Source organism: Engraulis encrasicolus, chromosome 21, assembly GCF_034702125.1.
Source record: "Engraulis encrasicolus isolate BLACKSEA-1 chromosome 21, IST_EnEncr_1.0, whole genome shotgun sequence".
NCBI lineage: Eukaryota > Metazoa > Chordata > Actinopteri > Clupeiformes > Engraulidae > Engraulis > Engraulis encrasicolus.
The window spans coordinates 20,859,255-20,881,168 of NC_085877.1; the positions used below are offsets into that span (position 1 = coordinate 20,859,255).

The following is a 21,914-nucleotide window of genomic DNA, read 5'->3' on the forward strand; positions in this document are numbered from 1 at the left end:
CTCAACCTAGCCTCGCCTCGATGTCTGCACTGTTATGTGCCTCCGTTGTTGACTCGCAATTTGAAGCCTCCCTCATTTGCGCATTGCGCACCAATTCAGGTTTCACTTTTCTTGTTAATCACTTGACACTTGTGTTGTTAATAAAAACAAATCCTCGAAGAAAAACATGATGTTTTTGATGTATTTTTTGTTATACAAGAGTATAGGGCATGGTGGGCCTATGTGTGCTGTTTTTAATATAAAAATGTTAATGGTTAACCGATTATTAATCATTAATTCTCCCGACGATCGACGAAGAAAATTTCACCGTATGCCCATCCCTAGTATGTACACAAATAAAAGATAAGATAGTCCCACCAGGATTTCCTTGCTCCCACTTTCTGTATTTTTATGTGACGTTTCAGTCAACTGACGTGTTTATGTAGCAGTTTCCCTCAGACTTTGTGTTAGTCAAGGTGGTGGGACGTTAAAAGTATATCTTTTTGGCTAAGCAACTTTAGAAATTACATTCACAACATGAAATTATTATCTTTTCAGGGGACCTAGTCAAGGTGGCCACCTTAGCAATTAAGTGCTGGGGGAAACCCTGAGTCCTTGCGATGACATGCTGCCTTTCAGGGCAAGCGAGGGCTGTGTTTCAGAGACGGAGATATGCTTTCCGCAGCCATAAAACCATCTGTTCTGCCGTGCCCCTGACATACTCTTTGCTGCCTGCGTCTAAATGTGGCCGTGTGTGTGTGTGGGTGTCATTGCTGGCCTTATTTTTAGATGCAGGCTTGACGACTCTTCAGAGCCGAAGCAGAAGCTGAGTGGCAGGAACACAGCAACACAGTATCTACGACAAATCGCGTGTACACGCACAGGCAGACACACAAATGCATGCACGCACACACTCACGTGTATACACACATGCACGCGCACATACACACACGCACGCATGAACAAACGACACACGCACGCACATATACAAGCACACACATACAAGCGCACATGCACGCACACACTTTTCTAAAGCAGCAGCAAATCACAATCCCACAGCATATCTGACTACCGAGCTGTACCTGAACAGACATTCACAGAAGCACCACATTCACCGTGAGCGTAAGCATATTCACATCTAATGATTCATTTCTTATCAACTGAAAAAAACCTCTCTGAAGATAAAACCAATTTAAAGAAATATTGTAAAAGTGTACTCAGTCACCACAAATACAAACAAATTCTGCAAACCACTACAGACAGAACAGGTATACCTTCCCACCCACACTGCCACAAACATGTAGGGTATGTATGTTGCAGGCATGTGATTGGCTTATTAGAAATTTGCGTCAATTAACAGTTTAACAGGTGTGCTTAAAAGGTGCACGGTGTAAGATTATGGCCAGAATAGGTATTTCAGCTATGCTTCTCATTGGAATTGTAATGCATATTGCCAAATTTAATCTTTTCATGAATAACTACTGAGAAATAAACTAGTATTTACAAATATGACCAAAGTACAGTGAGTTTTGCAGCTAAAAATGTCTATTTCTGGAAATTCAAAATGGCAGACCAGTGAGACGATACCACTTTTCATGTATGAAAAGTGCAATATTCCCAGTCATAATAAATACTTGGAATTTGATGATGGTGGTTAATATTCATGAAAAACATTTGTGAACAGGCAGCATGACTTCTGTAAACAATTACAGAAAATATTACACAGTGCACCTTTTAATAAAGGGGGAGGTGAGTTTATGTCGGCTACCTCTAGGGCAGTCATGGGTAAGCGGTTAGAGTGTCGGATTTAACCCAAAGGTTGCCAGTTCGACTCCCGACCCGCCAGGTTGGTAATCACCAAGTGCTCTCTCCCATCCTCCTCCATGACTGAGGTACCCTGAGCAAGGTACCGTCCCACCGCACTGCTCCCTTGGGGCGCCATTGGGGGCTGCCCCCTTGCACGGGTGAAGCATAAATGCAATTTCGTTGTGTGCAGTGTACAGTGAACACTTGTGTGCTGTGTCACAATGACAATGGGAGTTGGAGTTTCCCAGTTGGGCTTTCACTTCACTTTTTTTACCTGTTGCAGGTGCTTCATCCCCTCGTCGTCCTCGGTGTCTCCTCCCAGTGACGGGAGGAGGGTAGCAGCAGAGGAGCCGGGGGACGGCAGACTGGAGGAGGGGGGGCTGATATGAGGCACGCCGTCTGGGGAAGGAGGTAAGATAAGACACACAATTATTACATTGCATTAGGATTTGTTATCATACATTGCACTATGATTGGCGTGCGCATGCGTAATTACACACACACACACACACAGACACACACACACACACACGATAGTCAGCAACAGGTCAGCAACATGGATTTTGCATGAGAGATTTATTAACGCAATTTCTAATGCAAGGTTTAACCCATTGATGCCTGATGTTGCGTTGCGCAACATTGGCCCTGGCTCCTAGAGCTGCATTACGCAACATTCAGGCTCATGAGATTGGAGACAACTTTTATCAAAAATCTGAATGAATGAAAACATTCTAATGAAAGATGAGGGTCTTTATTTAAATGCTATGCTTAAACTTAGTGCATATTTTTATGTGCTTCAGAAGCTGAGATATTTAGGTTTTTATAGGCTGATGGCCGCTTTTCTCAAAAAGGGCTTTGGCATTCAGCACACTTTTTTGCACCTGCCCTAGGCATCAATGGGCTAAGGAGTGACAAAAGGCACCAAAACGCCATTAAATCCTGTGCCTTAGCACAAAGAAAACAAACATAAATCAACAGGTTAGCCTATTAGCAGGTTTATCACTTTCTGTGGCTTAACTTCGCCAGGTCTATCACTTAACCATGTTCTTGGAATACTACCCAGTTCATACATGCAGAAGGTTTCTTGAATACAAACGTCCCAGTGTGCGTGTGCAGCAGAGGATCCCTCTGCAACCTGGTTGTTTGGAAATTCCCGTCACTCAAAAAAATGCAATCATGTGATTGATCTAACCCCTCCTCACAACTTGAAAGTGTGTAAATGGGAAATGTATCTATACGTAAAAAAAACACTAACCCTAATTGACATCTGCACTGTACAGCGGTTCTGTATATTTCCTGTGCACTTTGTATCTGCGAGTGTTGTAGACTATGGTTGTCAACGATTGTAAGTGAGTCGCTTTGGTTGAAAAGAATCCATGCCAAAATGCAATGTAATGCAACGTAATGTACCTTCAGTGGCCTTCTTGTTGATGGCAGCATGCAGTCGCTCCTCCAGACCAGCAGGTGGAGCGGTGAGCATGGGCTCAGTGGAGGCAGCAGCAGCAGCAACAACAGAAGCAGGAGCATGGGCAGCTGAGGCAGAGGCTGCCAGGAGGGACAGGGGGAAAGAGGAGGAGGGAAGAGAGGAGGAGGAAGAGGAGGAAGGGGAGGTGGAGGAGGTGGTGGTAGGGGGAGATGGAGAGACTGGCTTCAGCTGCTCCATCTCAGGCACGACTTCTTTCTCATCTGTTGGGGAGAGAGAGAGAGAGAGAGAGAGAGAGAGAGAGAGAGAGAGAGAGAGAGAGAGAGAGAGAGAGACGCGTGTCAGGATTGAGGACTGATATCTCTTGTGACGGAGAACACACACACACACACACACACACCTACTGGTAATATAAACACGATTTGTGGTGAAGAGAGAGACATGAACTGATGTACGCACAGACCAGGCAACATCTATTAACCAATGAAAATAGGTCACTACAATAGATTAGATTATCCTTTATTGTCTCTTCAGGAGAGAAATTCAGAATGGACATGAGAAAGTGTGATTCACAATTAACATCAAATTACCACAATAGACAGACTAAGGACCACAAAGCACAAACAAACATGTAAACAGGTAACAGACGACCATTGTTAGTGCTACACCCAACGTTCCAGTTTTGGCCCTGAGTCATCCAAAGGCATATACAAACCTAGATATTGCAATATACTGTACAGACACACAAACGCACACTATTTTCAAATATTACATCTGGCCTTTCTTCAGTCCGTCTCCCTCACCACTAAAACGACACCAATACACACTTAAACACAGACACAAACACACACACACACACACACACACACACACACACTTCAGCTATCTCCGGTTGGTTTCCCTTACCACACACACACACACACACACACACACACACACACACACCTTTCTCCGCTCTCAGTCCCTCGCCGCTGCAGTTCCTCCTCTCCTCCTCCAGGGCGGCGCTGGCTGCTACAAAGTCGACCTCTTCATCCTCCAATCCCTGGAAGTCCAGATCCTGCTCCTCTGGAATGGGGTCATTAGAACTCTACAGAGAGGGAGAGAGAGAGAGAGAGAGAGAGAGAGAGAGAGAGAGAGAGAGAGAGAGAGAGAGAGAGAGAGACAGAGAGAGAGAGAGAGAGAGAGAGAGAGAGAGAGAGATAGATAGATAGATAGATAGATAGATAGATAGATAGATAGATAGATAGAGAGAGAGAGAGAGAGACGGAGTTCAGACAGTCAGCCAAGTTCATCCCACTCCCACAAACAATTATTTAAGTCATCCATACACTATCTACCTCACACAAGCACACACCAAGGGCAGTATATTCGCACGCACGCACGCACGCACGCACGCACACACACCGTACCTTCATAGTCATGAAGGCACCAGAGGAGTCGAACGTTCCCAGGTCTGCGTCCTCGTCGTCCATGCACCACTCTGGCAGCCCGTCGCGGTCGTCCTCCAGTCCTTCGCTGCCCGAGCGCCGCCTGCCTCCTCCGGCCAGACCCAGACCGCCGTCGCTGCCGCTGAAGTCAAAGTCGAACTTCCTGCGCCGGCCCTCGCCAGGGTGCTCGCGCCAGCCCGCGGACCGAGGACCCCCATCTGGAGAAGGAAAGAGAGAGAGAGAGAGAGAGAGAGAGAGAGAGAGAGAGAGAGAGAGAGAAAGAGAAAGAGAAAGAGAAAGAGAAAGAGAGAGAGATCTCAATTGACCTTAATGTTCATTGGGTGTGCACTGCACATGTCCATTCTTAATGTTCTTTATCGACCCTAACGTTCGTTGATGTTCCTTGTAAGCCTTAATAATACAGATACTCACAGGCATGCCAATACAGAGAATGAATTCGAAACTGAGAAGACCGCAACTTCTCACATTGTCCGCTCTTGCATGCACTAGGTGCACTGTGTGTTGTGTGCATGTTATGAAAGTGTGTGCTTGTTGTGCCCCTACAGTCTTACACATGGTGTGTGTGTGTGTGTGTGTGTGTGTGTGTGTGTGTGTGTGTGTGTGTGTGTGTGTGTGTGTGTGTGTGTGTGTGTGTGTGTGTGTACCATCACGGCGTGTCACGGCCAGTCTCCAGTCCAGTCTTCCTCCTGGTTCTCCAGCTTGGCCTCCTCCTCCTCCTCCTGCTCCTCCTGCTCCTCCTCCTCCTCCGCTGATGCTGCTTCCGCCTTCCTCTTCCTCCTGCTCCTCACGCAGCGTGCGCCAGTTGTCGCTGTCGGACCTTGTGTAGTCCTTGCGCCCACTCGGCAACACGGTCGCCTCCTCAAAGCCCACGCGCACACCCTCGCTGCCGCGACGCAGGGGCTTCTCGAAACGCCGCTCGCCCCTGGTGGAGGAGGGAGAGACAATAGGGGGAGAGGCGAAAGGAGGGGCATGGGAAAGAGAAAAGAATAGATGTTTTTATTCAATCAGTAGATTAAATTAATTCAAGGAAATAATGAAACCGTAACAATGAAAATGTATGAGTGATAGAGAAAAAGAAAAATAACACCAAAAAAGAAAGAAACAGAAAGTATGCAAGAAAACAAAAATGAAAGAAACATAGAGCAAAAGAAAGAAAGAAAGAAATACAGAAAGAAAGAAAGAAATACAGAAAGAAATATATAAAGAAAGAAATACAAAAAGAAAGAAAGAAAGACAGAAATGTGCCTCACCTGTCGTCCCAGCTCTGGCTGCGGTGAATCTCTCTGCTACAGCGGCTGAAGCCCACCTCAGCGTCCTCAATACTTCTTTGGTAGAAACCACCCTCTCCTCGACCTCGCCCTGTACAAACAGAGACAGAGAAAAATATGGCTCTCAACCCATTTACGCCAGATGTGGCGTATACGCTGCATTGACCTACAGTAAGTGCCTGCAGTCAGGGCTTTTTCTGAACGGGGAAATAGGGGCGCTCCACCCTCATACCTCCGCGGATGCACCCTCATACTTCTTTTTTTTTTAAATATATATAAATTACTTTTTTGAGCGCCCCTAGTAAATTCCCCCCTTCACCCCCCGGAACCTGTCATGATGCTCCCTCATGCCAAAAATTCCTAGAAAAAGCCCTGTGCCTGCAGTGACATAGATGCTGCATTGGGGCTCTTGAAATTTTAGTTATTTATCAAAAAAAAAACCTCAGGGGTGCCACGGAAACGTGGCTGATGAATAAATTATGTAATATAATACATATTTGTCTAAATTGATAAGTTAATGCTAGTCAGTGGAATCTTTCATCTGCCATTTACGCACAATAAAGTAAATATAGGTCACCCCAGTCAGCTGTAACTTTGAACGTAGGTCGTGTGACGTCTCCAAATGTGTTACTTTTCTAAGCTTTTGTGGTATCAGATGCGATGCCCTGTTACGTAGGGTGACCAGACGTCCCGGGACAGTCCCGGTTTGGAGTTGTGTGTCCCAGGTCCCGAGCGAACTCTGTCGGGACACAAATATGTCCCGGTTTTGGCCACCCGCTACATTGCGCTACATGTAAATATGGGTAAATATATGGAAAAGATTACATGTTTACCTGCCACAATTAATGGCAGCCAGCGCTTGTATAGAAAGTCTAATGCGATTTGTCATTCCTCCCTCTAAAACGGATTAGAATGTATGAAATTGCATCTAAATGGGGTTTTTTTTCTGGGGGAGGACCCCAGATCCGCCCGCCAAATATTCACGCACAAAGTGTCCCGGTTTCAGACTTAAAAAATCTGGTCACCCTAATGTTACGGCTTGTTGGTTTGGGGTGCTTTGAAATTTTTCATGAATTGAAAGGGGGCCTCGCTTAAAAAAAAGGTTGAGAAACACTGTTCTAATGCAAGGATGTGGGTCCTAGTTTTCAAATGATACTTTTTCATGATTTTATGTGGTTCAGAGGCTGAGATATTTAGGTTTTTATTTCTCGAATGCATAAAAATGCAGACACCACATAAAATCACTGTACTTACTGTCTTTAGACAGTGAATCTTAGAACAAAGTTTCATAAAATTTCGACATTCGTGGATAATTTTTCATTTTCAACACGAAAGGCGTGTCAGAAGGTCCTACACACACTGTCTACTGGGGAATAATATTATAATAATATTCGAAAAGTGGAGATCGATTTTTCGAACAGTGTGTTTGCCAAAGATTAAAAGGAAAAGACAAAAAGGTCCACAACACTGTTCAATGCTCCCACAGTATAATGGCACGTTTCGGCTTTTAGTTACAGTATCTTCTGCTTGGTCCAGCACCTGTGCTACTAATGTGCGCGCATTCGCTGACTTTGGATTTGCCAAAAATTCCTATCCCCTATACATGGTTTCTAAATTTTTGTTTTCTCCTGACTGCGATAAACTGGCTGCGCAAAACTCAACCTCTGATTGTTGGAAACCGCCGTCGGTCAAAAAATTAGCTCACGTGGTTGGCTGCCAGTGTCTTGCCCCTCCTCACAACACTGTGTTGATAAACAAAAAGCCCCATCTATACACTCAAGAACGCACGCGTGCGCAGCCCCTTACCTCGGCCTCCTCTCGTGCCTCCTCGTCCGCGCGCCACTCCAGCAGGGATGGCCCCGCCTCCTTTTCCCATGAGCCTCAGCACAGCCACGCTGTTCACAGACATGGAGAAGTTCCTCTGCCAGATAGACGGGGACACACAGACACAAACACACACACACAGGTTTGGCTTTGTGTGGACATTTCTGTGTACAGGTGTGTGCAAATAGTGCTAACCTAATATACGAATGTGTGTGTGTGTGTGTGTGTGTGTGTGTGTGTGTGTCATTTCACCTGCTCCTCCACAGTGAGAGACACTAGTGTGTGTGTGTGTGTGTGTGTGTGTGTGTGTGTGTGTGTGTGTGTGTGTGTGTGTGTGTGTGTGTGTGTGTGTGTGTGTGTGTGTGTGTGTGTGTGTGTGTGTGTGTGTGTGTGTGTTACCTGCTCCTCCTCCGTTAGAGGCACTAGTGCCAGGGGCTGCATAGGCTCATCCTGCAGGATGGAGGCAAACTCCTTATCCTGCAGCTCCTCAGGAACCTAAAACGCACACACACACAATACATTAGAATAGCAGAACACTACTTATCCTGCAGATCCTCAGAACCCTAAATCCAGACACACAACACACATTATACTGAATATCTATCTGAATAATATATAACCAGAATCAGTGTTGGGAAAGTTCATTTTGTACGTGAACTAGTTCAAGTTCAAGTTCACAGCTCTCAGAATGAACTAGTTCGTTCATAGTTCATATTTTTTTCAAAATGAACTAGTTCATTCATAGTTCACAAAATAAATGAACTAGTTCATTTCAGTTCATCCCCCATATAAATGCTTCACAGATAGCCATTATTTAATGGGTTAATTAATGTTAACAATGACATTGTTGGATATAACGGTATTTTAGTTGTGCATTAGAGCAGCGGTTTATTATTAGTAGTAATAGAGAGTAGACCTAGTCCTTAACTGTGTTTTCTGCAATGTTGGGAAAGTACATTTTCTACTAGTTCATTGTTCAGTTCACAGCTCACCCCCCATGTTGAAAAAAAGTGTAGGCCTAAAGCCTAAATTAGTTTTTAACAATGAGATTGTTAGATATTAGTCTACTGTATTTTAGTTTTGCATTAAGAGTGGTTTATCAGTTAGGCCTAGTAGTCCTTTAGAGTGTTTGTTGTTTAGACACTGTGTGCTGAGCGATTTCACTTCTTTACTGTATGGACTGGACTAATATCGGGTGCGTGGACTAACGTTTTCCTGCACTGTTGTTCTCTCTCATGCGCAAAATTTGCCATCCTGCAACATGCCAGCAGGCAGCTTTCTCTTGTTGTTGGTGCTGCGCGCGGCGCATTTTTACTTAAATAGTGAAGCGAGAGCACTCCACACTTATTCCAAACGCCCAGAAGACGGTTGCTAGAGGCGTTAATCTAAAAAGTCACCGGAAATCAGAAAACTCGCACACTGCTGGCTGGTTGCTAGACGCTCTGACTTAAAGTAGAGCGATGCCTGCTGTTTGCTTGGTCCCGCCTCTTTGCACGAGACTTGAGACAGTCGGAGAGAATGGTGTCTGACGCTGTCAGAGGGAATGGATAAGAAATAATATTAGACTCTCTGACATTGTGTTCAGTAGCGGTTTCTGCAGGAATATTAATGAAATCTGGTAACTACGGAATGAACGGAATGAAGAACTAATGAACGTTCACGTTCACGCTCCAGATGAACGCGTTCATAGTTCGTTCATCATCTAGAAAATACGGTCCGTTCAGTTCACGTTCGCTCAAAATATGAACTCGTTCATGAACTTTCGTTCATTGAACGCGTTCGGGTACATCACTGACCAGAATACCATCTCCCTCAAATTCTTAGTAACTTTAACCTGTGTGTGTGTGTGTGTGTGCGCGCGCATGTATGTCACCTTGTGTGCGCCACCTGTCTTTAACATTAAGTTCTAGCATCTCCTCAGTCATAACAAGGAGTACGAGTGTGTGTGTACCTTGTTGTCTTTGACATAAAGCGTTAGCGTCTCCTCACAGCCATATAATAATGTCTGTGTGTCTGTGTCTGTGTGTGTGTGTGTGTGTGTGTGTGTGTGTGTGTGTGTGTGTGTGTGTGCGTGTGCGTGTGCGTGTGTGTGCACGCCTCACCTTGTCGTCTTTGACATAAAGTGCTAGCATCTCCTCGCGGCCGTATCGGTATTCGGCCAGCTTGTACTTTGGCATGGCAGGGGAGGGGGGAGGGGACGTCACACTGCCCCCACTGGATAGTGCACGGAGCCTGGAGGACAGGGGAGGGAGGGGAGAGGAGAGGGGAGGGAGGGACAGAGGAGGGAGGGAGAGAGGACAGAGGGAGAGAGGAGAGAGGGAGAGAGGAGAGAGGAGGGATGGGAGGAGAGAGGGAGGGAGGACAGAGGGAGAGAGGAGAGAGGGAGGGAGGAGGGAGGGAGAGAGGGAGTGTGGAGGGAGGGAGAGAGGGAGTGTGGAGGGAGGTAGGGAGGAGAGAGGAGTGGTAGAAGATTCAACACACATTGCACACTTTATGTGTCACCAATGCAGAGAGCCAAGGAGTTGTGAGACGGCAGACAGGGTGTGTGTGTGTGTGTGTGTGTGTGTGTGTGTGTGTGTGTGTGTGTGTGTGTGTGTGTGTGTGTGTGTGTGTGTGTGTGACAAAAAGGGAAGTGAGAGACTGTGGAGAAAGTGAATCTGAGGTGATTGGATACCCAAAACAGGAAACCAGCACAAAAAAGAGCAGTGATTTCTTTTGTGTGTGTGTGTGTGTGTGTGTGTGTGTGTGTGTGTGTGTGACACACACCATTCTGGGCCGAAATTAAGAGTCTCAGCAGTCATATTCCTCCCGTCCTTCAAGGGCTGAAAGTCTGCAGAGAGGACAAGAGAAGAAGAAGACATCAGCCAAAGTCATAACATGCAACAAAACCAGTGATGGGGAATCCTGAAGTCATGAGATACAGTACAATCCAGTGCCACATATTCCAAATGACCTTTGCTGTGTCTCAGAAGGCGCATTTCAGTCCCTCCAGTTTTTCGCGATTCAGCGATCGTGTGGATTCATGCAAATTCAATGATATTCCGCATAATTTCACGATGCCACGTAATTCCTGTAAAGCCGCATTTTTCCCGCAAATTTTCCCCTTTGTCCCTGTGAGGATGTGAATTCTCTTCCCCTCTTCACCGCTCCGTTTGTGAATGCGCACGGACAGCATTGGCAACAGCAAGCGCATAAAGTGACTCTCTCTCTCTCTCTCTCTCTCTCTCTCTCTCTCTCTCTCTCTCTCTCTCTCTGGGGTGCGCAAACGGAGCACTCGCATTCGTTGACACACACACATAGACGCACACGCATACAATACTGATTCTGGACTTGAGCATGGCTAAAATGAACTTTGTTGTGTCGGGTTTTGTTGGGGGGAAGGTTTGGAACTTAAGGGGGAAAAGTTTGGACGGTTTGGACGCCATTAACCACGAGGTTATTTCATATAGCTAGCGCATTTCATGTTCCACACACTTTGCCGTTAAAACAGTCCCTCCATAACATCCACAGCATCTAGCGAGGCGCCTGCTAGCATGTTCCACTACCCAACGCACCACAGTTTCCCCGCCAGTCCACTCATTCACTCAGCACAAACTTTCAGCACCAGTCCACTGCACACACCAGCTCCGCCTCCATCCATCTACAGCGAAAGCGCTTCCGCTGGGAGAGCGCATCTTTTCTGTCATATTCAACTGTCAATCAAACCCTCATGCAGTTTGCGATCGATATTGTTTGTTATTTTTGCCATTTAGTTCTTTCTTTGTATTTTTGGGTATTATGACATGTCATTGGTGGGGGTGTAAAGTATATGTATTTTGATATTGTTTTGGCCAATTTTAATTCTGTAAATCCCAGAAAGGGGCGCAAAATCTTTGCAAAAAATGAGAAAATGCCGCCACAAAATCAGACATTTTGACCGCAAAAATCACAAAATCCCAGCGCGAAATCCTGGAGGGACTGGCATTTGTGCACTTCAGGCACTAATGTTTCAGTGCATGCGGAGTATTGTTTGCGCACTAAAATATAGGGCCCGAAGTGCACAAGTGCTAAGCTGGCGAGCGACGCTATCCTATGTACTCCACCCAAATATTTTGGCTCCGCACATCGTCTGGCAAAAGCCTCCAGCTCGGTTCTCTCAGTGTTCAGCCAATCAGCAAACAGTTGAGAGTGGTGACGCGGCAGAACTCACCCGCGAAGTCCGTTACTGATTGGTTAAGGTAACTATAGTCACACTTTTGTTTTGTTAAATGTATGCTTTTGCGACGATATATAGTAACAGCCATGCTAATAAAGCACAATATGGGTTTTAATTTGAATTCGGAACACCAATGAGTTTAAATGCAGGGTAAGATCAGACCATCTCCCACCCTCCATGGAGACGGATTCCTCATGGCTTTTGCCAGACTGTTTGACGGAGTCGACAGTCGCTTTCGCCCAGGCTACACAAGTGCACCATCTGAGACACAACACTTGTTGAATTGCAGAGGTAAAACCACGTCATTCGGAATATGTGGCAGTGGATCTAAACTAACGACTTCAGGTTGCTCATCATCACTGAGCACAACCAATATGAAGTTAAACATGACCCAAATTAAACACACATGTGTCCCTATGTAGGGGAAGCAAGTCTGTTATGGCCAAAGAGCTAATCATCAATAATTTCTCCAGCTGTTATTATTTTAAAAAGTGCCTGTACTTGTGACACTAATACAATTGTGACTACTACAAAGCTCTGAATAACTGGACTTTAGTTATGGCTATACGTTATAATGTTATTTGTTGGCTTGCATCCAAACTTTTTCTCATTAGCCAACCAATAATAGATTTCCTTCATAGATTTCCTTTCCTTATATGGCATGAAACACATTCACACGCACGCGCGAACACACGCGAACACACACACACACACACACACACACCTCTATACATTGTGTACTCACCCTGTCCTAAAGATCGGAGCAGGTGAGTTGAGTGTGGATCCAAGAGTCGTCTCTGGCTCCAGTGATTGTGTATGTGCTACAGAGTGTGTTTATAGATGTGTGTGTGTGTGTGTGTACACGAGTTTGACTGTCTGATCTTCTGTGCGTGTTTTTTTTAAGGGTATCTCTATGTGACCGTAGGCTCGTGTATATCCACGGGAGCGAGAGTGTGTTTTTGTAGGGGTGTGTGCGTTTAAGTGTGACAGAGAAAACTCCAAGGTAAGGTTAGGGAAGGTAGATTTAGAGAGGGGGAAATAGCTGCCTCAAAAATAGGGAAAGTACAGGTCGGGAGAAGGGTCAAAAATGCCACTAAACCAAACAACAAAAAAGGCAATTTTCCCAAAAAATGATGGGAAAAACAAACCAAAAAGACTAATCAAAAACAATACTGGGCACTTCTGTTAATAATCCGTCTTTCACCGAACCAAAAACAAAACAAGCAATAAAAATTACGCTTACAAGATACAAAGAGAGAACAAATAAACGAGTAACAACCTCAGTAATCTGCAAGAAGAAAAAAGAAACAAGTGTTTATTCCTGTATGTAGCGATGCGAAACGCAAGAGCTGGGTAAGTCCGGCAGCCTTGACTAGTAAACTAGCAGGCTGGCAGCGGATGTAGGAGCTCAAAAGAGGGCGAGAACAACACACGTGTACAATCACGACGTGCGAACGAGCAAACGAACGAACGAGCGAGTGCCTGCGAGTTTGTGTGGAATATGTGCGTGAAGGAATTTGGTGTTAGTTAAGTCGCCTCTCTGAGGAGGGAGGGATGGAGGAGAGGACAGTAGGGGGGTGACGGAAGTCGTCTAGGGGTCGTCTGAAGGTCGCCTGGAGGTCGTTGGTGTGCAGGGGAGAGAGAGTTAGCAGCTGCCTATAGCCGATGTGACGCCACACGGCACTAACAAAAAATAAAACGAGACACCTCTCGTTCTTTCGAACAATTTTTCTCTCCCTCGTTTTTTTATGTTAAGGTTTTCTTCTTCGTTCCTCCCTTGCTCCTTCGCTAGGGCAGAAACGCACGTCCAACTGTGGTCTCCCTCCCGCTGTGGCGACCCCCCCTCTTCCTGCGCTCGCTCTCGCTCGCTCGCTCTTCCTCTTTAAGTCCAGCACCTGAAGAACAAGATGGAACGAAAAGGGAATGAGCAGACAGTCAGGCACAAAGAAGTTGTCAGCCATTAGACACACACAAACAAAAAAGCAAAACATATCTGTAATACTCATTTTCATTATGATGAGGCATTCTGTGTTCACAATTTTCTTTTGTGCCTTTTAACCCATTTAAGCCTGATGCTGCGTATACGCTGTTTGACCTTTGGCGCCTGGAGCGACATATACACTGCATCCAGGCTCTAGAGATTTGAGGGGGTTTTTTTTAATTAAAAAAGTGGGTATGTTAGAGCTGAATGTTGACAGCTGAACACATTCTAATGCAAGATGTCAGTCCTAACTTTTAAATGCAACTTATTTCATGTTTTTATGTGCTTTGCAGGCTGAGAAATGTAGGTTTTAATAGGCAGCGGGCACCTTCTCCCAAAAAGGGCTTCGGCATTCGGCAGGCATTGAGTGAGTGGCTGAAGTGGCGCGTCAGTTAAGATTGTTACAGACAGATTGTTTATCCAATCACATGCAATTTTCGATAAGGAGCCTCATTCAAAAACGTGTCGGTTCTGGGGGATACCTAGCCTCGCGAGCCATCCTACGTACTTCCGCCAAAGGATTGGCTCCACTACGGTAGTCTGGCCATGCTTCTCTGTGGAGTGCCTGGAGCAGTAAGATTTTGATCGCAACGCCCCCCCGAGAGAACAGCCAATAAGCGAATAAGCGCCCCACGTGGGGGCGAAAAGGGGAGCACGCTCGTGACAATGACGTACACATCTGCGCCAGAGCCATTGGTCTGCGCTATGTTGTTGTTGAGTAACTGATGGTGATTGGGTGAGAGGCGTCCAATAATTTCAAAGCATAACTGAGTGCAAATTTCCTGCTTCCTGCAATCGATTCAGATCAAACAAATGCCAGACCATAAATACGAAATTAAATGGTAGTAATATGGAATGGTCAGGACCAGGCTAGGGGATACCCAGATGGTGTCGTGAAGACGAAGGCAAAACATACCAGCCGGCCAGAGCCAGATTAGCTGGGGAAGGCTTTGCACGGTGAAGACATGTGTTGGCATATTAGGCGCAGGTAAAAAGTTTGAACCGGTTTGATTGCCCACCGTTGGTTCCAATCCAAACCTTCGCTAATGATGCAGATGCGGTACCAAACTAAATGTTTCATGTTATAATCTGCCTTGCCAGGCGATGTCATTAGGGCAGTGTTTATTCTTTTACACCTACCATGTTACAATCATTGGCTCCCGAAAACAAACAGGGCCACACCAATACTGCTGCAGGGTTCATGTAATAGCCATCTACTGTTATATCATCACTGATAACATTCATGCCTTCACAATCAGGGAGGGGACGAGCTAACAGGTGTGTGGGGAGAAACTGAGAGAGAGAGAGAGAGAGAGAGAGAGAGAGAGAGAGAGAGAGAGAGAGAGAGAGAGAGAGAGAGAGAGAGAGCAAAAGAATGTGTGCTTGTTCTGTGTGTGTGTGTGTGTGTGTGTGTGTGTGTGTGTGTGTGTGTGTGTGTGTGTGTGTGTGTGTGTGTGTGTGTGTGTGTGTGTGTGGTGTGTTAAAGGGACAAAACATTTGAGTGTCTGCACGTGTGTACGCCTACATGTGTGCGGCCCTTGTCTGTGTGCCTGTACATGCGTGTGCATGTGCACATGTGTAAATGTGTTTGCACATGCAGGGGATCAAAGTCACTAAGCTATGACACCTGTAGTGTTAGGGGCGATCAAGGTACTCACTAAGACAGTGGTTCCCAACCTTTTCTGGCCTGGGACCCTATTTTGACATTGAAATTTCTGGTGACCCCATAAAAAAATTCCCCATCCCACAGGTGGGGAAAAAAATGCTTAATGCTTCACTTCTAGGTTTCCATTGGGACTGGATAATATATTTGGATTTAAAGTCGACAACCTAGTCAACACAATGCTATGACGGCCCAGTTGTTTGCACTGAACAGGACAAGGTGTGACAGCAAGTTACTCGTTTACCATTTAGATGTCACCTGGTGTTCTACCTAGTCGCTAAAAAACTAAAAAGGTATTCCAATATTCACTTAAATGACCCAGCCACTAAAGCGATTTTAAAGCTTTAGTTGCTTTTGTGCAGCATAAGACAGAGCTCAACCTGATGCGTAAGGCCCAGGTTATGCTTGCAGCAGGATGCCTGTCACTTTGTGGTAGCTCACCTGAAACACAAGGCACTTAGACGTTTGCGTATGGTGCAGCAGAGTTAAACAATGGAAAATATAAATGGGAGCCTTGTTGACCATCTGCCCCCTTAGATGACACCTACAGTATTGTGCATAGCAGCACTCTGATTGTTATTCAACAAGCACTCATTCACAAATAGTTGCACGCGTAAGTTAAGTTACACAGCCAGCAGGCATGTCCCAGGCCTTATCAGTTCTGTAGGCTAATGTCAGTGGGACTTAAGGTCACTGGGAGAGCTAGCTTAGCGTGCACCTTTGAGCAGGTGTCATAAAAGATGTCTGAGTGTAGGCTACTCAATCAGGGTGCCGTAGGTAGAGTTACCTAATATGCCGATTAGGAAAGTGTGTGTGTGTTTCACACAAATGTTGTCCAACTTTATGACAATGTGCGACACCACCCTAATATTCCTAGTTTGAAAACATGTTAATAGAATAGAGGAAAGTAGAATAATGTGTGTTTTACTCAAATGTTGTACACTGTTATGTCTATGGTAAGACTGATCCATATGGGTGATACCACCCTGATTATGTGCCAAGTGTACTTTATTGTTAAAAATCTACAGGGTTAGCACAGAAGTGTCAAATAGCATTTGGCCAGTCTCCAATGTGCAGCTAAATCAACCATAAGTATATATAAGACATTGACTAAATAGAATAGAATAGAACACATTTATTGTTTATTCTCTGCTAGTCTAAAATGGGAATGCTCAGATACACTACACTATATTGCCAAAAGTATTTGCTAACCTGCCTTGATTCACATATGAATGTACCATTCCATTCCTAACCCATACAGTTCAATACGGTGTCGCTCCACTTTTTGCAACTATTACAGCTTCAACTCTTTTGGAAAGGCCGTTGACTGTTGAGGAGTGTGTTAAGGAATGTTTAACCATTCTTCCAAAAGTAAAGTGCATTGGTCATGTTATAAATAATAATAATAATAATAATTGTATAGCACTATATTAGGGGTGCCCGATGTCAAAAATTTCGGCCGATACCGATATCCGATTATGATATTGCGGTTTTGGCCGATGACCGATATTAACCGATACCGATGTTTTTCTTTCTTTTTTAAAAAAAAGAGATGACAATGATGCAAACTAACAGAATTTTTGAATGTCGTCTTATTTCCAAAAACACTTTTTAACTCCCTGTGATAATTAGATAAAAAATAGAGACAAAATAGAAGACAAACAGTGAAAGTCATGGTCAAGTCCATTCTTTTAGATCCGTAAAATATTAAAAAAAACATCAGCGTTAACATCGGCCCAGTTTTACCCATCAGACCGATGTCCGATGTGTTGAATATCGGCCGATACCGATACATCTGGCCGATACATCATGCATCCCTACACTATATCATACAAGGCATGCAGCTCAAAGTGCTTAACAAGCTTAAAACACTGATGTTGGTTGAGAAGGCCCGTCTCTCAGTGTCCGCTTTAATTCACCCCAAAGGTGTTCTATTGGGTTTAGGTCAGGACTCTGGGCAGGCCAGTCAAGTTCATCCATAACATACTCTGTCATCCATGTCTTTATGGACCTTGCTGTGGGCACTGAGGCATTGTCATGTTGGAGGAGGAAGAGGTCGGCTCCAAACTGTTCCCACAAGGTTGGGAGCATGGAATTGTCCAAAATGTTTTGGTATCCTGAAGCTGTAATAGCTGCAAAAGGTGGACCGACATCATATTGAACCCTATGGGTTAGGAATGAGATGGCACCTAAGTCCATGTGTGCAAGTCAAGGCAGGTTAGTGTGTATTTTTGGTAATATAAGTGTATGTCTGTAGTAATGAGTAATATTCCAAGTCATCTCAGTCAAAAGTTGTAGGCAACTGGACTTATTTTTGTAACTTGAAGATGCTTAGCTTAAAGATTCCCATAACGCCTTCTTCTGTTTTAATACTGATGTGCCACTGCAATGCAAGCTGGAGACTCCTTTATAATATTGCAAAGCATCCTACCACTCTCAGTCCATGCTTTCATCGCAATTGGAAGTCAGACACGCTTTCATGTGTTCTTAAACTAATGATACAACAAAATAATTACCCCTAAACCCCTCTCCCAGGAACACACACGTTTAAGTTTGACACATGGGCTTGAACTGGCACTTAACTTTCCTGTTAAGATTACATAATGCTGTACTATGCACTTCTACTGATGGGCAAGTTATATGAATTTAGTAGAAAGAGTTTATATAAAGTAGCAATAACAACAACAACAGCAATTCAGAATTTACCAACTGAATTTTATAACAATAACTTAATAAATGATGACGAACCAACTGTTAATTTCAATAACTACACTAGGGTATGATACTAAAGAACACATGCTCAATCTGTTTTGTTTTTGCTAAGAAAAACAAACAAGGAAAAAATACTCAATTTCTTAAGCCTAGCACCCCAGCCGTTGGTGAAGTAGATGCATCTGACCAGTTGTGCACATTCTGCTGATATTATTCATGTCCAGCTAATTGCAAATTAAGTTGCTCTGCAAAAAAGCATGGACTGGGTAATTTAGCGTTTGTCCATTTGGGTTTGCATGTCGAAAAGCAGTGGAATTTACTGTTTTTTTGCATGGAACGTTGTCGTGTCTGGCTGGCTAGCTAGCCAACTGACAATGCTAAATTTTTTTCCCCCAGGTAAACAAGGCTGTCAACTCTGCAGTGGCCTACTACAGCAGGCCGAACTAATTAACTAAAACTACATATGGTGGCACGACACTGGGGTGTGTTAATACATCTTATTCTATGGTATGCACAATCTGTTCGATGTTAAATGTTCAAAGCACAAAAATATAACTCGAAGGGTGAAACGCTGCTGCTTGCCTGCAGTAGGAGCGAGCGTTAGCACGAACAACGTGATATGTGCAAACACAGGTCGTCATACCTATGGATCTCTCGGTGCAAATCCAACAAAGACTAAGGATACACGCCCGCTAGGGACAGCATGGTTTACTAACCTTCACCATTTATGCCATCATTCTTAACTGCGCTTTCCTTGCCTCAACAATCCCAATCTGTCGCTGTGGGCCTCGGTAAAACAAGAGCACGCTTTGCTTCATGGGACAACTTCAACTGACCGTGATATGAGATATGGCGAAGGGGGCGGAGTGTCCATGTGTGCGTACCGTACGTTAGCACATTCGCCCCCTCCGTCTACACAGCCCGGGCGACCATGTAAATTTACCCCGCTGCCTGAGCTGGCCTTCCCAATACACAGTTCATGCACCACAAAGTCTGAACCCCATCGACTAAGCACAAATTTACATACAGCAAACCGATATTATGCGTCATAACCGCTGAGACATGACACACCGTCAACATACTCCCATCGGGGGACTTTTCTCGTTTAAAATGTGATAAACCGACCGCTGTCTCCAACGTAAACCACAAGTCATTTCCAAAAGCACAGAGCAGTGCCTCCTTACCTTATAGCGGTGGAAACTGTATTTTATTGTATCCAGTCGTTTTCACAATCTTCACTTTTGATGTGCGTGCATGGGTGGCTGCTGTCCTCCTATTCACGTTTTCCAAAAGAATTACGATATCTTCATGGAATCGTGTTCAATTGTTTTATTAATGATTTGACCCACTCCAACGGTCGCTGCGTGTTGATGTCTGGTCGTCTGCTTGCTACTCTTGTTGTTTGTGTTTTAGGAAGATGGCCGTCCTCCTGATACCACGTGACTCGGGGGCACTCAGCTCCGCTGGTATTTCACTTGGTGGCTCGTCATTCTCAACACACGGTCATGTGTGTTGTGTGTGGAGACAGTCAGTGACAATTTCGTGCAACTGTAAACACAGCCATGTATGGATGTCATAAAGCCAGCGGGGAAATCATATAGTAGGGTCTACACATGATACGACAAGGTAAACGGTTTATTGGTAGCTAAGGCACGCAGCAAGCAGGCTATCCCTGCTGTTGAAGAGATGTTAACTATTTGTTTCCCAACTCCCTGCATGACCATGACTTATATATTAATGACAGGTTTGAATGAATGTGGTTGTTGCCTGTTCAACTTTGACTCAATAGCGCCACCAAGTTGCTGAAGAAAAGAATAACTGACTAACTAGACTTATGTGGATGACTAACTAGGCCTACATGTGGATGACTTTTTTTTTAAGTAGGCTAGCACAACACATTTACTGCCTACACGGTCAACACTAAACTGAACACACACCTGAACGCACACACACACATGCGCGCACGTGCACACACACACACACACACACACACACACACACACACACACACACACACACACTAAACCACACAGCCAGTGATGACACAGAGGTGCTGGGGCTACGTTGATGGAAACAGGTGGCTGATAGAGATTCACAGCAGGCTTTTTGGCCACTTTAAGCAGAACTTCATCTCTAACATACCCATATTTTTCATTAAACAGCTCAAATCTCAAGAACCTGAATGCAGCGTATATGTCGCTCCAGGACATAATGGGTTAATAAAGCCTTTTGGCTGTTGGGGTCAAAATAGCTGATATTTGATGACTAAATGTTGTCAAATGCTCTCTCTCAGCGTTTGGTGGACCAGCCTTGGCTGAAAATACCTGACTTAATTTTTCACCCCTGTTACAGATTCTGCCATTTTGGCCTGAACTTTGTGGTCTTGCAAGATAGGCTATGTGGTTTCTGTTCTCTGTATCTTTGGTTAGCACGCAAACTACAGTACACCAACTTGCAGCACCAGCAGGCAGTCATGGGTGAGCGGTTAGGGCGTCATACTTGTAGCCCAAGGTTCCAAGTTTGACTCCTGACCCATCAGGTTGGTGGGGGAAGTAATTAACCAGTGCACCCCCCCCCCTATGACTGAGTTACCCATGGCACCGTCCTGCCACACTGGTCCCTTCGGGCACCATTGGGCTGCCCCCTTGCACGGGTGAGGCAAAAATTCACTTTTGTTGAGTGCAGTGTGCTGTGTCACAATGGGAGTTGGAGTTTCCCAGGTGGGCTTTCACTCTACTTTCACCAATTGTGTTGTATTTCATACACCTTTTACACATAGGACATTGTGTCAGTCAATCTCATCTCACAATGAATATGAGTGGTTGACTAACCTTTTTGCACACTTAGGTCATGTAACTTATCCTTGGTTGTGCAAATTTACAATATTGCAATATTTTTTGCCCTGCACATTGCCAATTCATAATGATGAATAAATTATTCTACACACACAGCATGACACTTTCAGTGCTTCTTCCTGCACAACACATGATCAGCAGGTTTCTGGTTGGTGGAGGGTCTGAGCATCACTAATATGAGTGGGTGGGACCAATCGGACATGTGAGCAAGACATAAAAGCTGTCACTTTCCAGGTTGATCTTTCTCCCTCTCCCTCATTTGAGCGGCTCTATCTGACATTACATTCAACCAAGTCTCTCCAACTAAGGTAAGTCTGCTAGAAATGTTCTTTCCACCACAACTAAACAGTTGTCTCGGTTCAAACATCTTAAAAGACTTTCAAGGTGACACCTAAAGAAAGATATGCAACTATTTATTGAACATTTAATAAAAATGTTTTACAAAAAAACAAAAAACAAAAAAAAACAAAGCAGCTTCGATATTTTACACAAAACCTTGTTGTAGTGAAGGGGAGTACAGTTGCCCCACCAGAACTGCAATGTGTTTGGCTGGTATGAAAACTTCGAAAGGATTTTTCTGTTTCAATGTTGGTGTAGTTACCGCCCTTTGCCTTTATTGTTAAAACCTTGTAGGATTAGGCCTATCTAAAGCCTTTGGCCCTATTAATACAGTTTAACAGCATTTATACCTAATTTTAATTAAATGTATGTAGCCTAAGCAATTGATTTTAAAGCGAATGCTGACACAGAGTCTAAAATG

The 21,914-nt window shown here is 44.6% G+C and overlaps 1 protein-coding gene across 2 annotated transcripts in view; it reads right to left on the bottom strand.

Annotated features, from left to right (window-relative positions):
* gigyf1a (GRB10 interacting GYF protein 1a) overlaps positions 1-19,892 on the bottom strand; it is a 50,121-nt gene extending 30,229 nt beyond the window's left edge. The window contains exons 1-12 of one of the 2 annotated variants that reach the window (XM_063186346.1): positions 19,484-19,892; positions 12,689-13,838; positions 10,515-10,578; positions 9,851-9,980; positions 8,148-8,243; positions 7,731-7,845; positions 5,907-6,015; positions 5,301-5,578; positions 4,618-4,853; positions 4,154-4,295; positions 3,196-3,471; positions 2,060-2,184 (exon numbers count right to left, since the gene is read on the bottom strand). In XM_063186346.1, the coding sequence (XP_063042416.1) occupies positions 2,060-2,184; positions 3,196-3,471; positions 4,154-4,295; positions 4,618-4,853; positions 5,301-5,578; positions 5,907-6,015; positions 7,731-7,845; positions 8,148-8,243; positions 9,851-9,980; positions 10,515-10,549 (1,542 nt within the window). In that variant the 5' untranslated portion in view covers positions 10,550-10,578; positions 12,689-13,838; positions 19,484-19,892. Of the gene's footprint in view, positions 1-2,059; positions 2,185-3,195; positions 3,472-4,153; positions 4,296-4,617; positions 4,854-5,300; positions 5,579-5,906; positions 6,016-7,730; positions 7,846-8,147; positions 8,244-9,850; positions 9,981-10,514; positions 10,579-12,688; positions 13,839-19,015; positions 19,462-19,483 lie in introns of those variants that run through there. The other variant, XM_063186347.1, reaches the window with a different exon arrangement.
* Between the last annotated feature and the right edge of the window lie 2,022 nt (positions 19,893-21,914).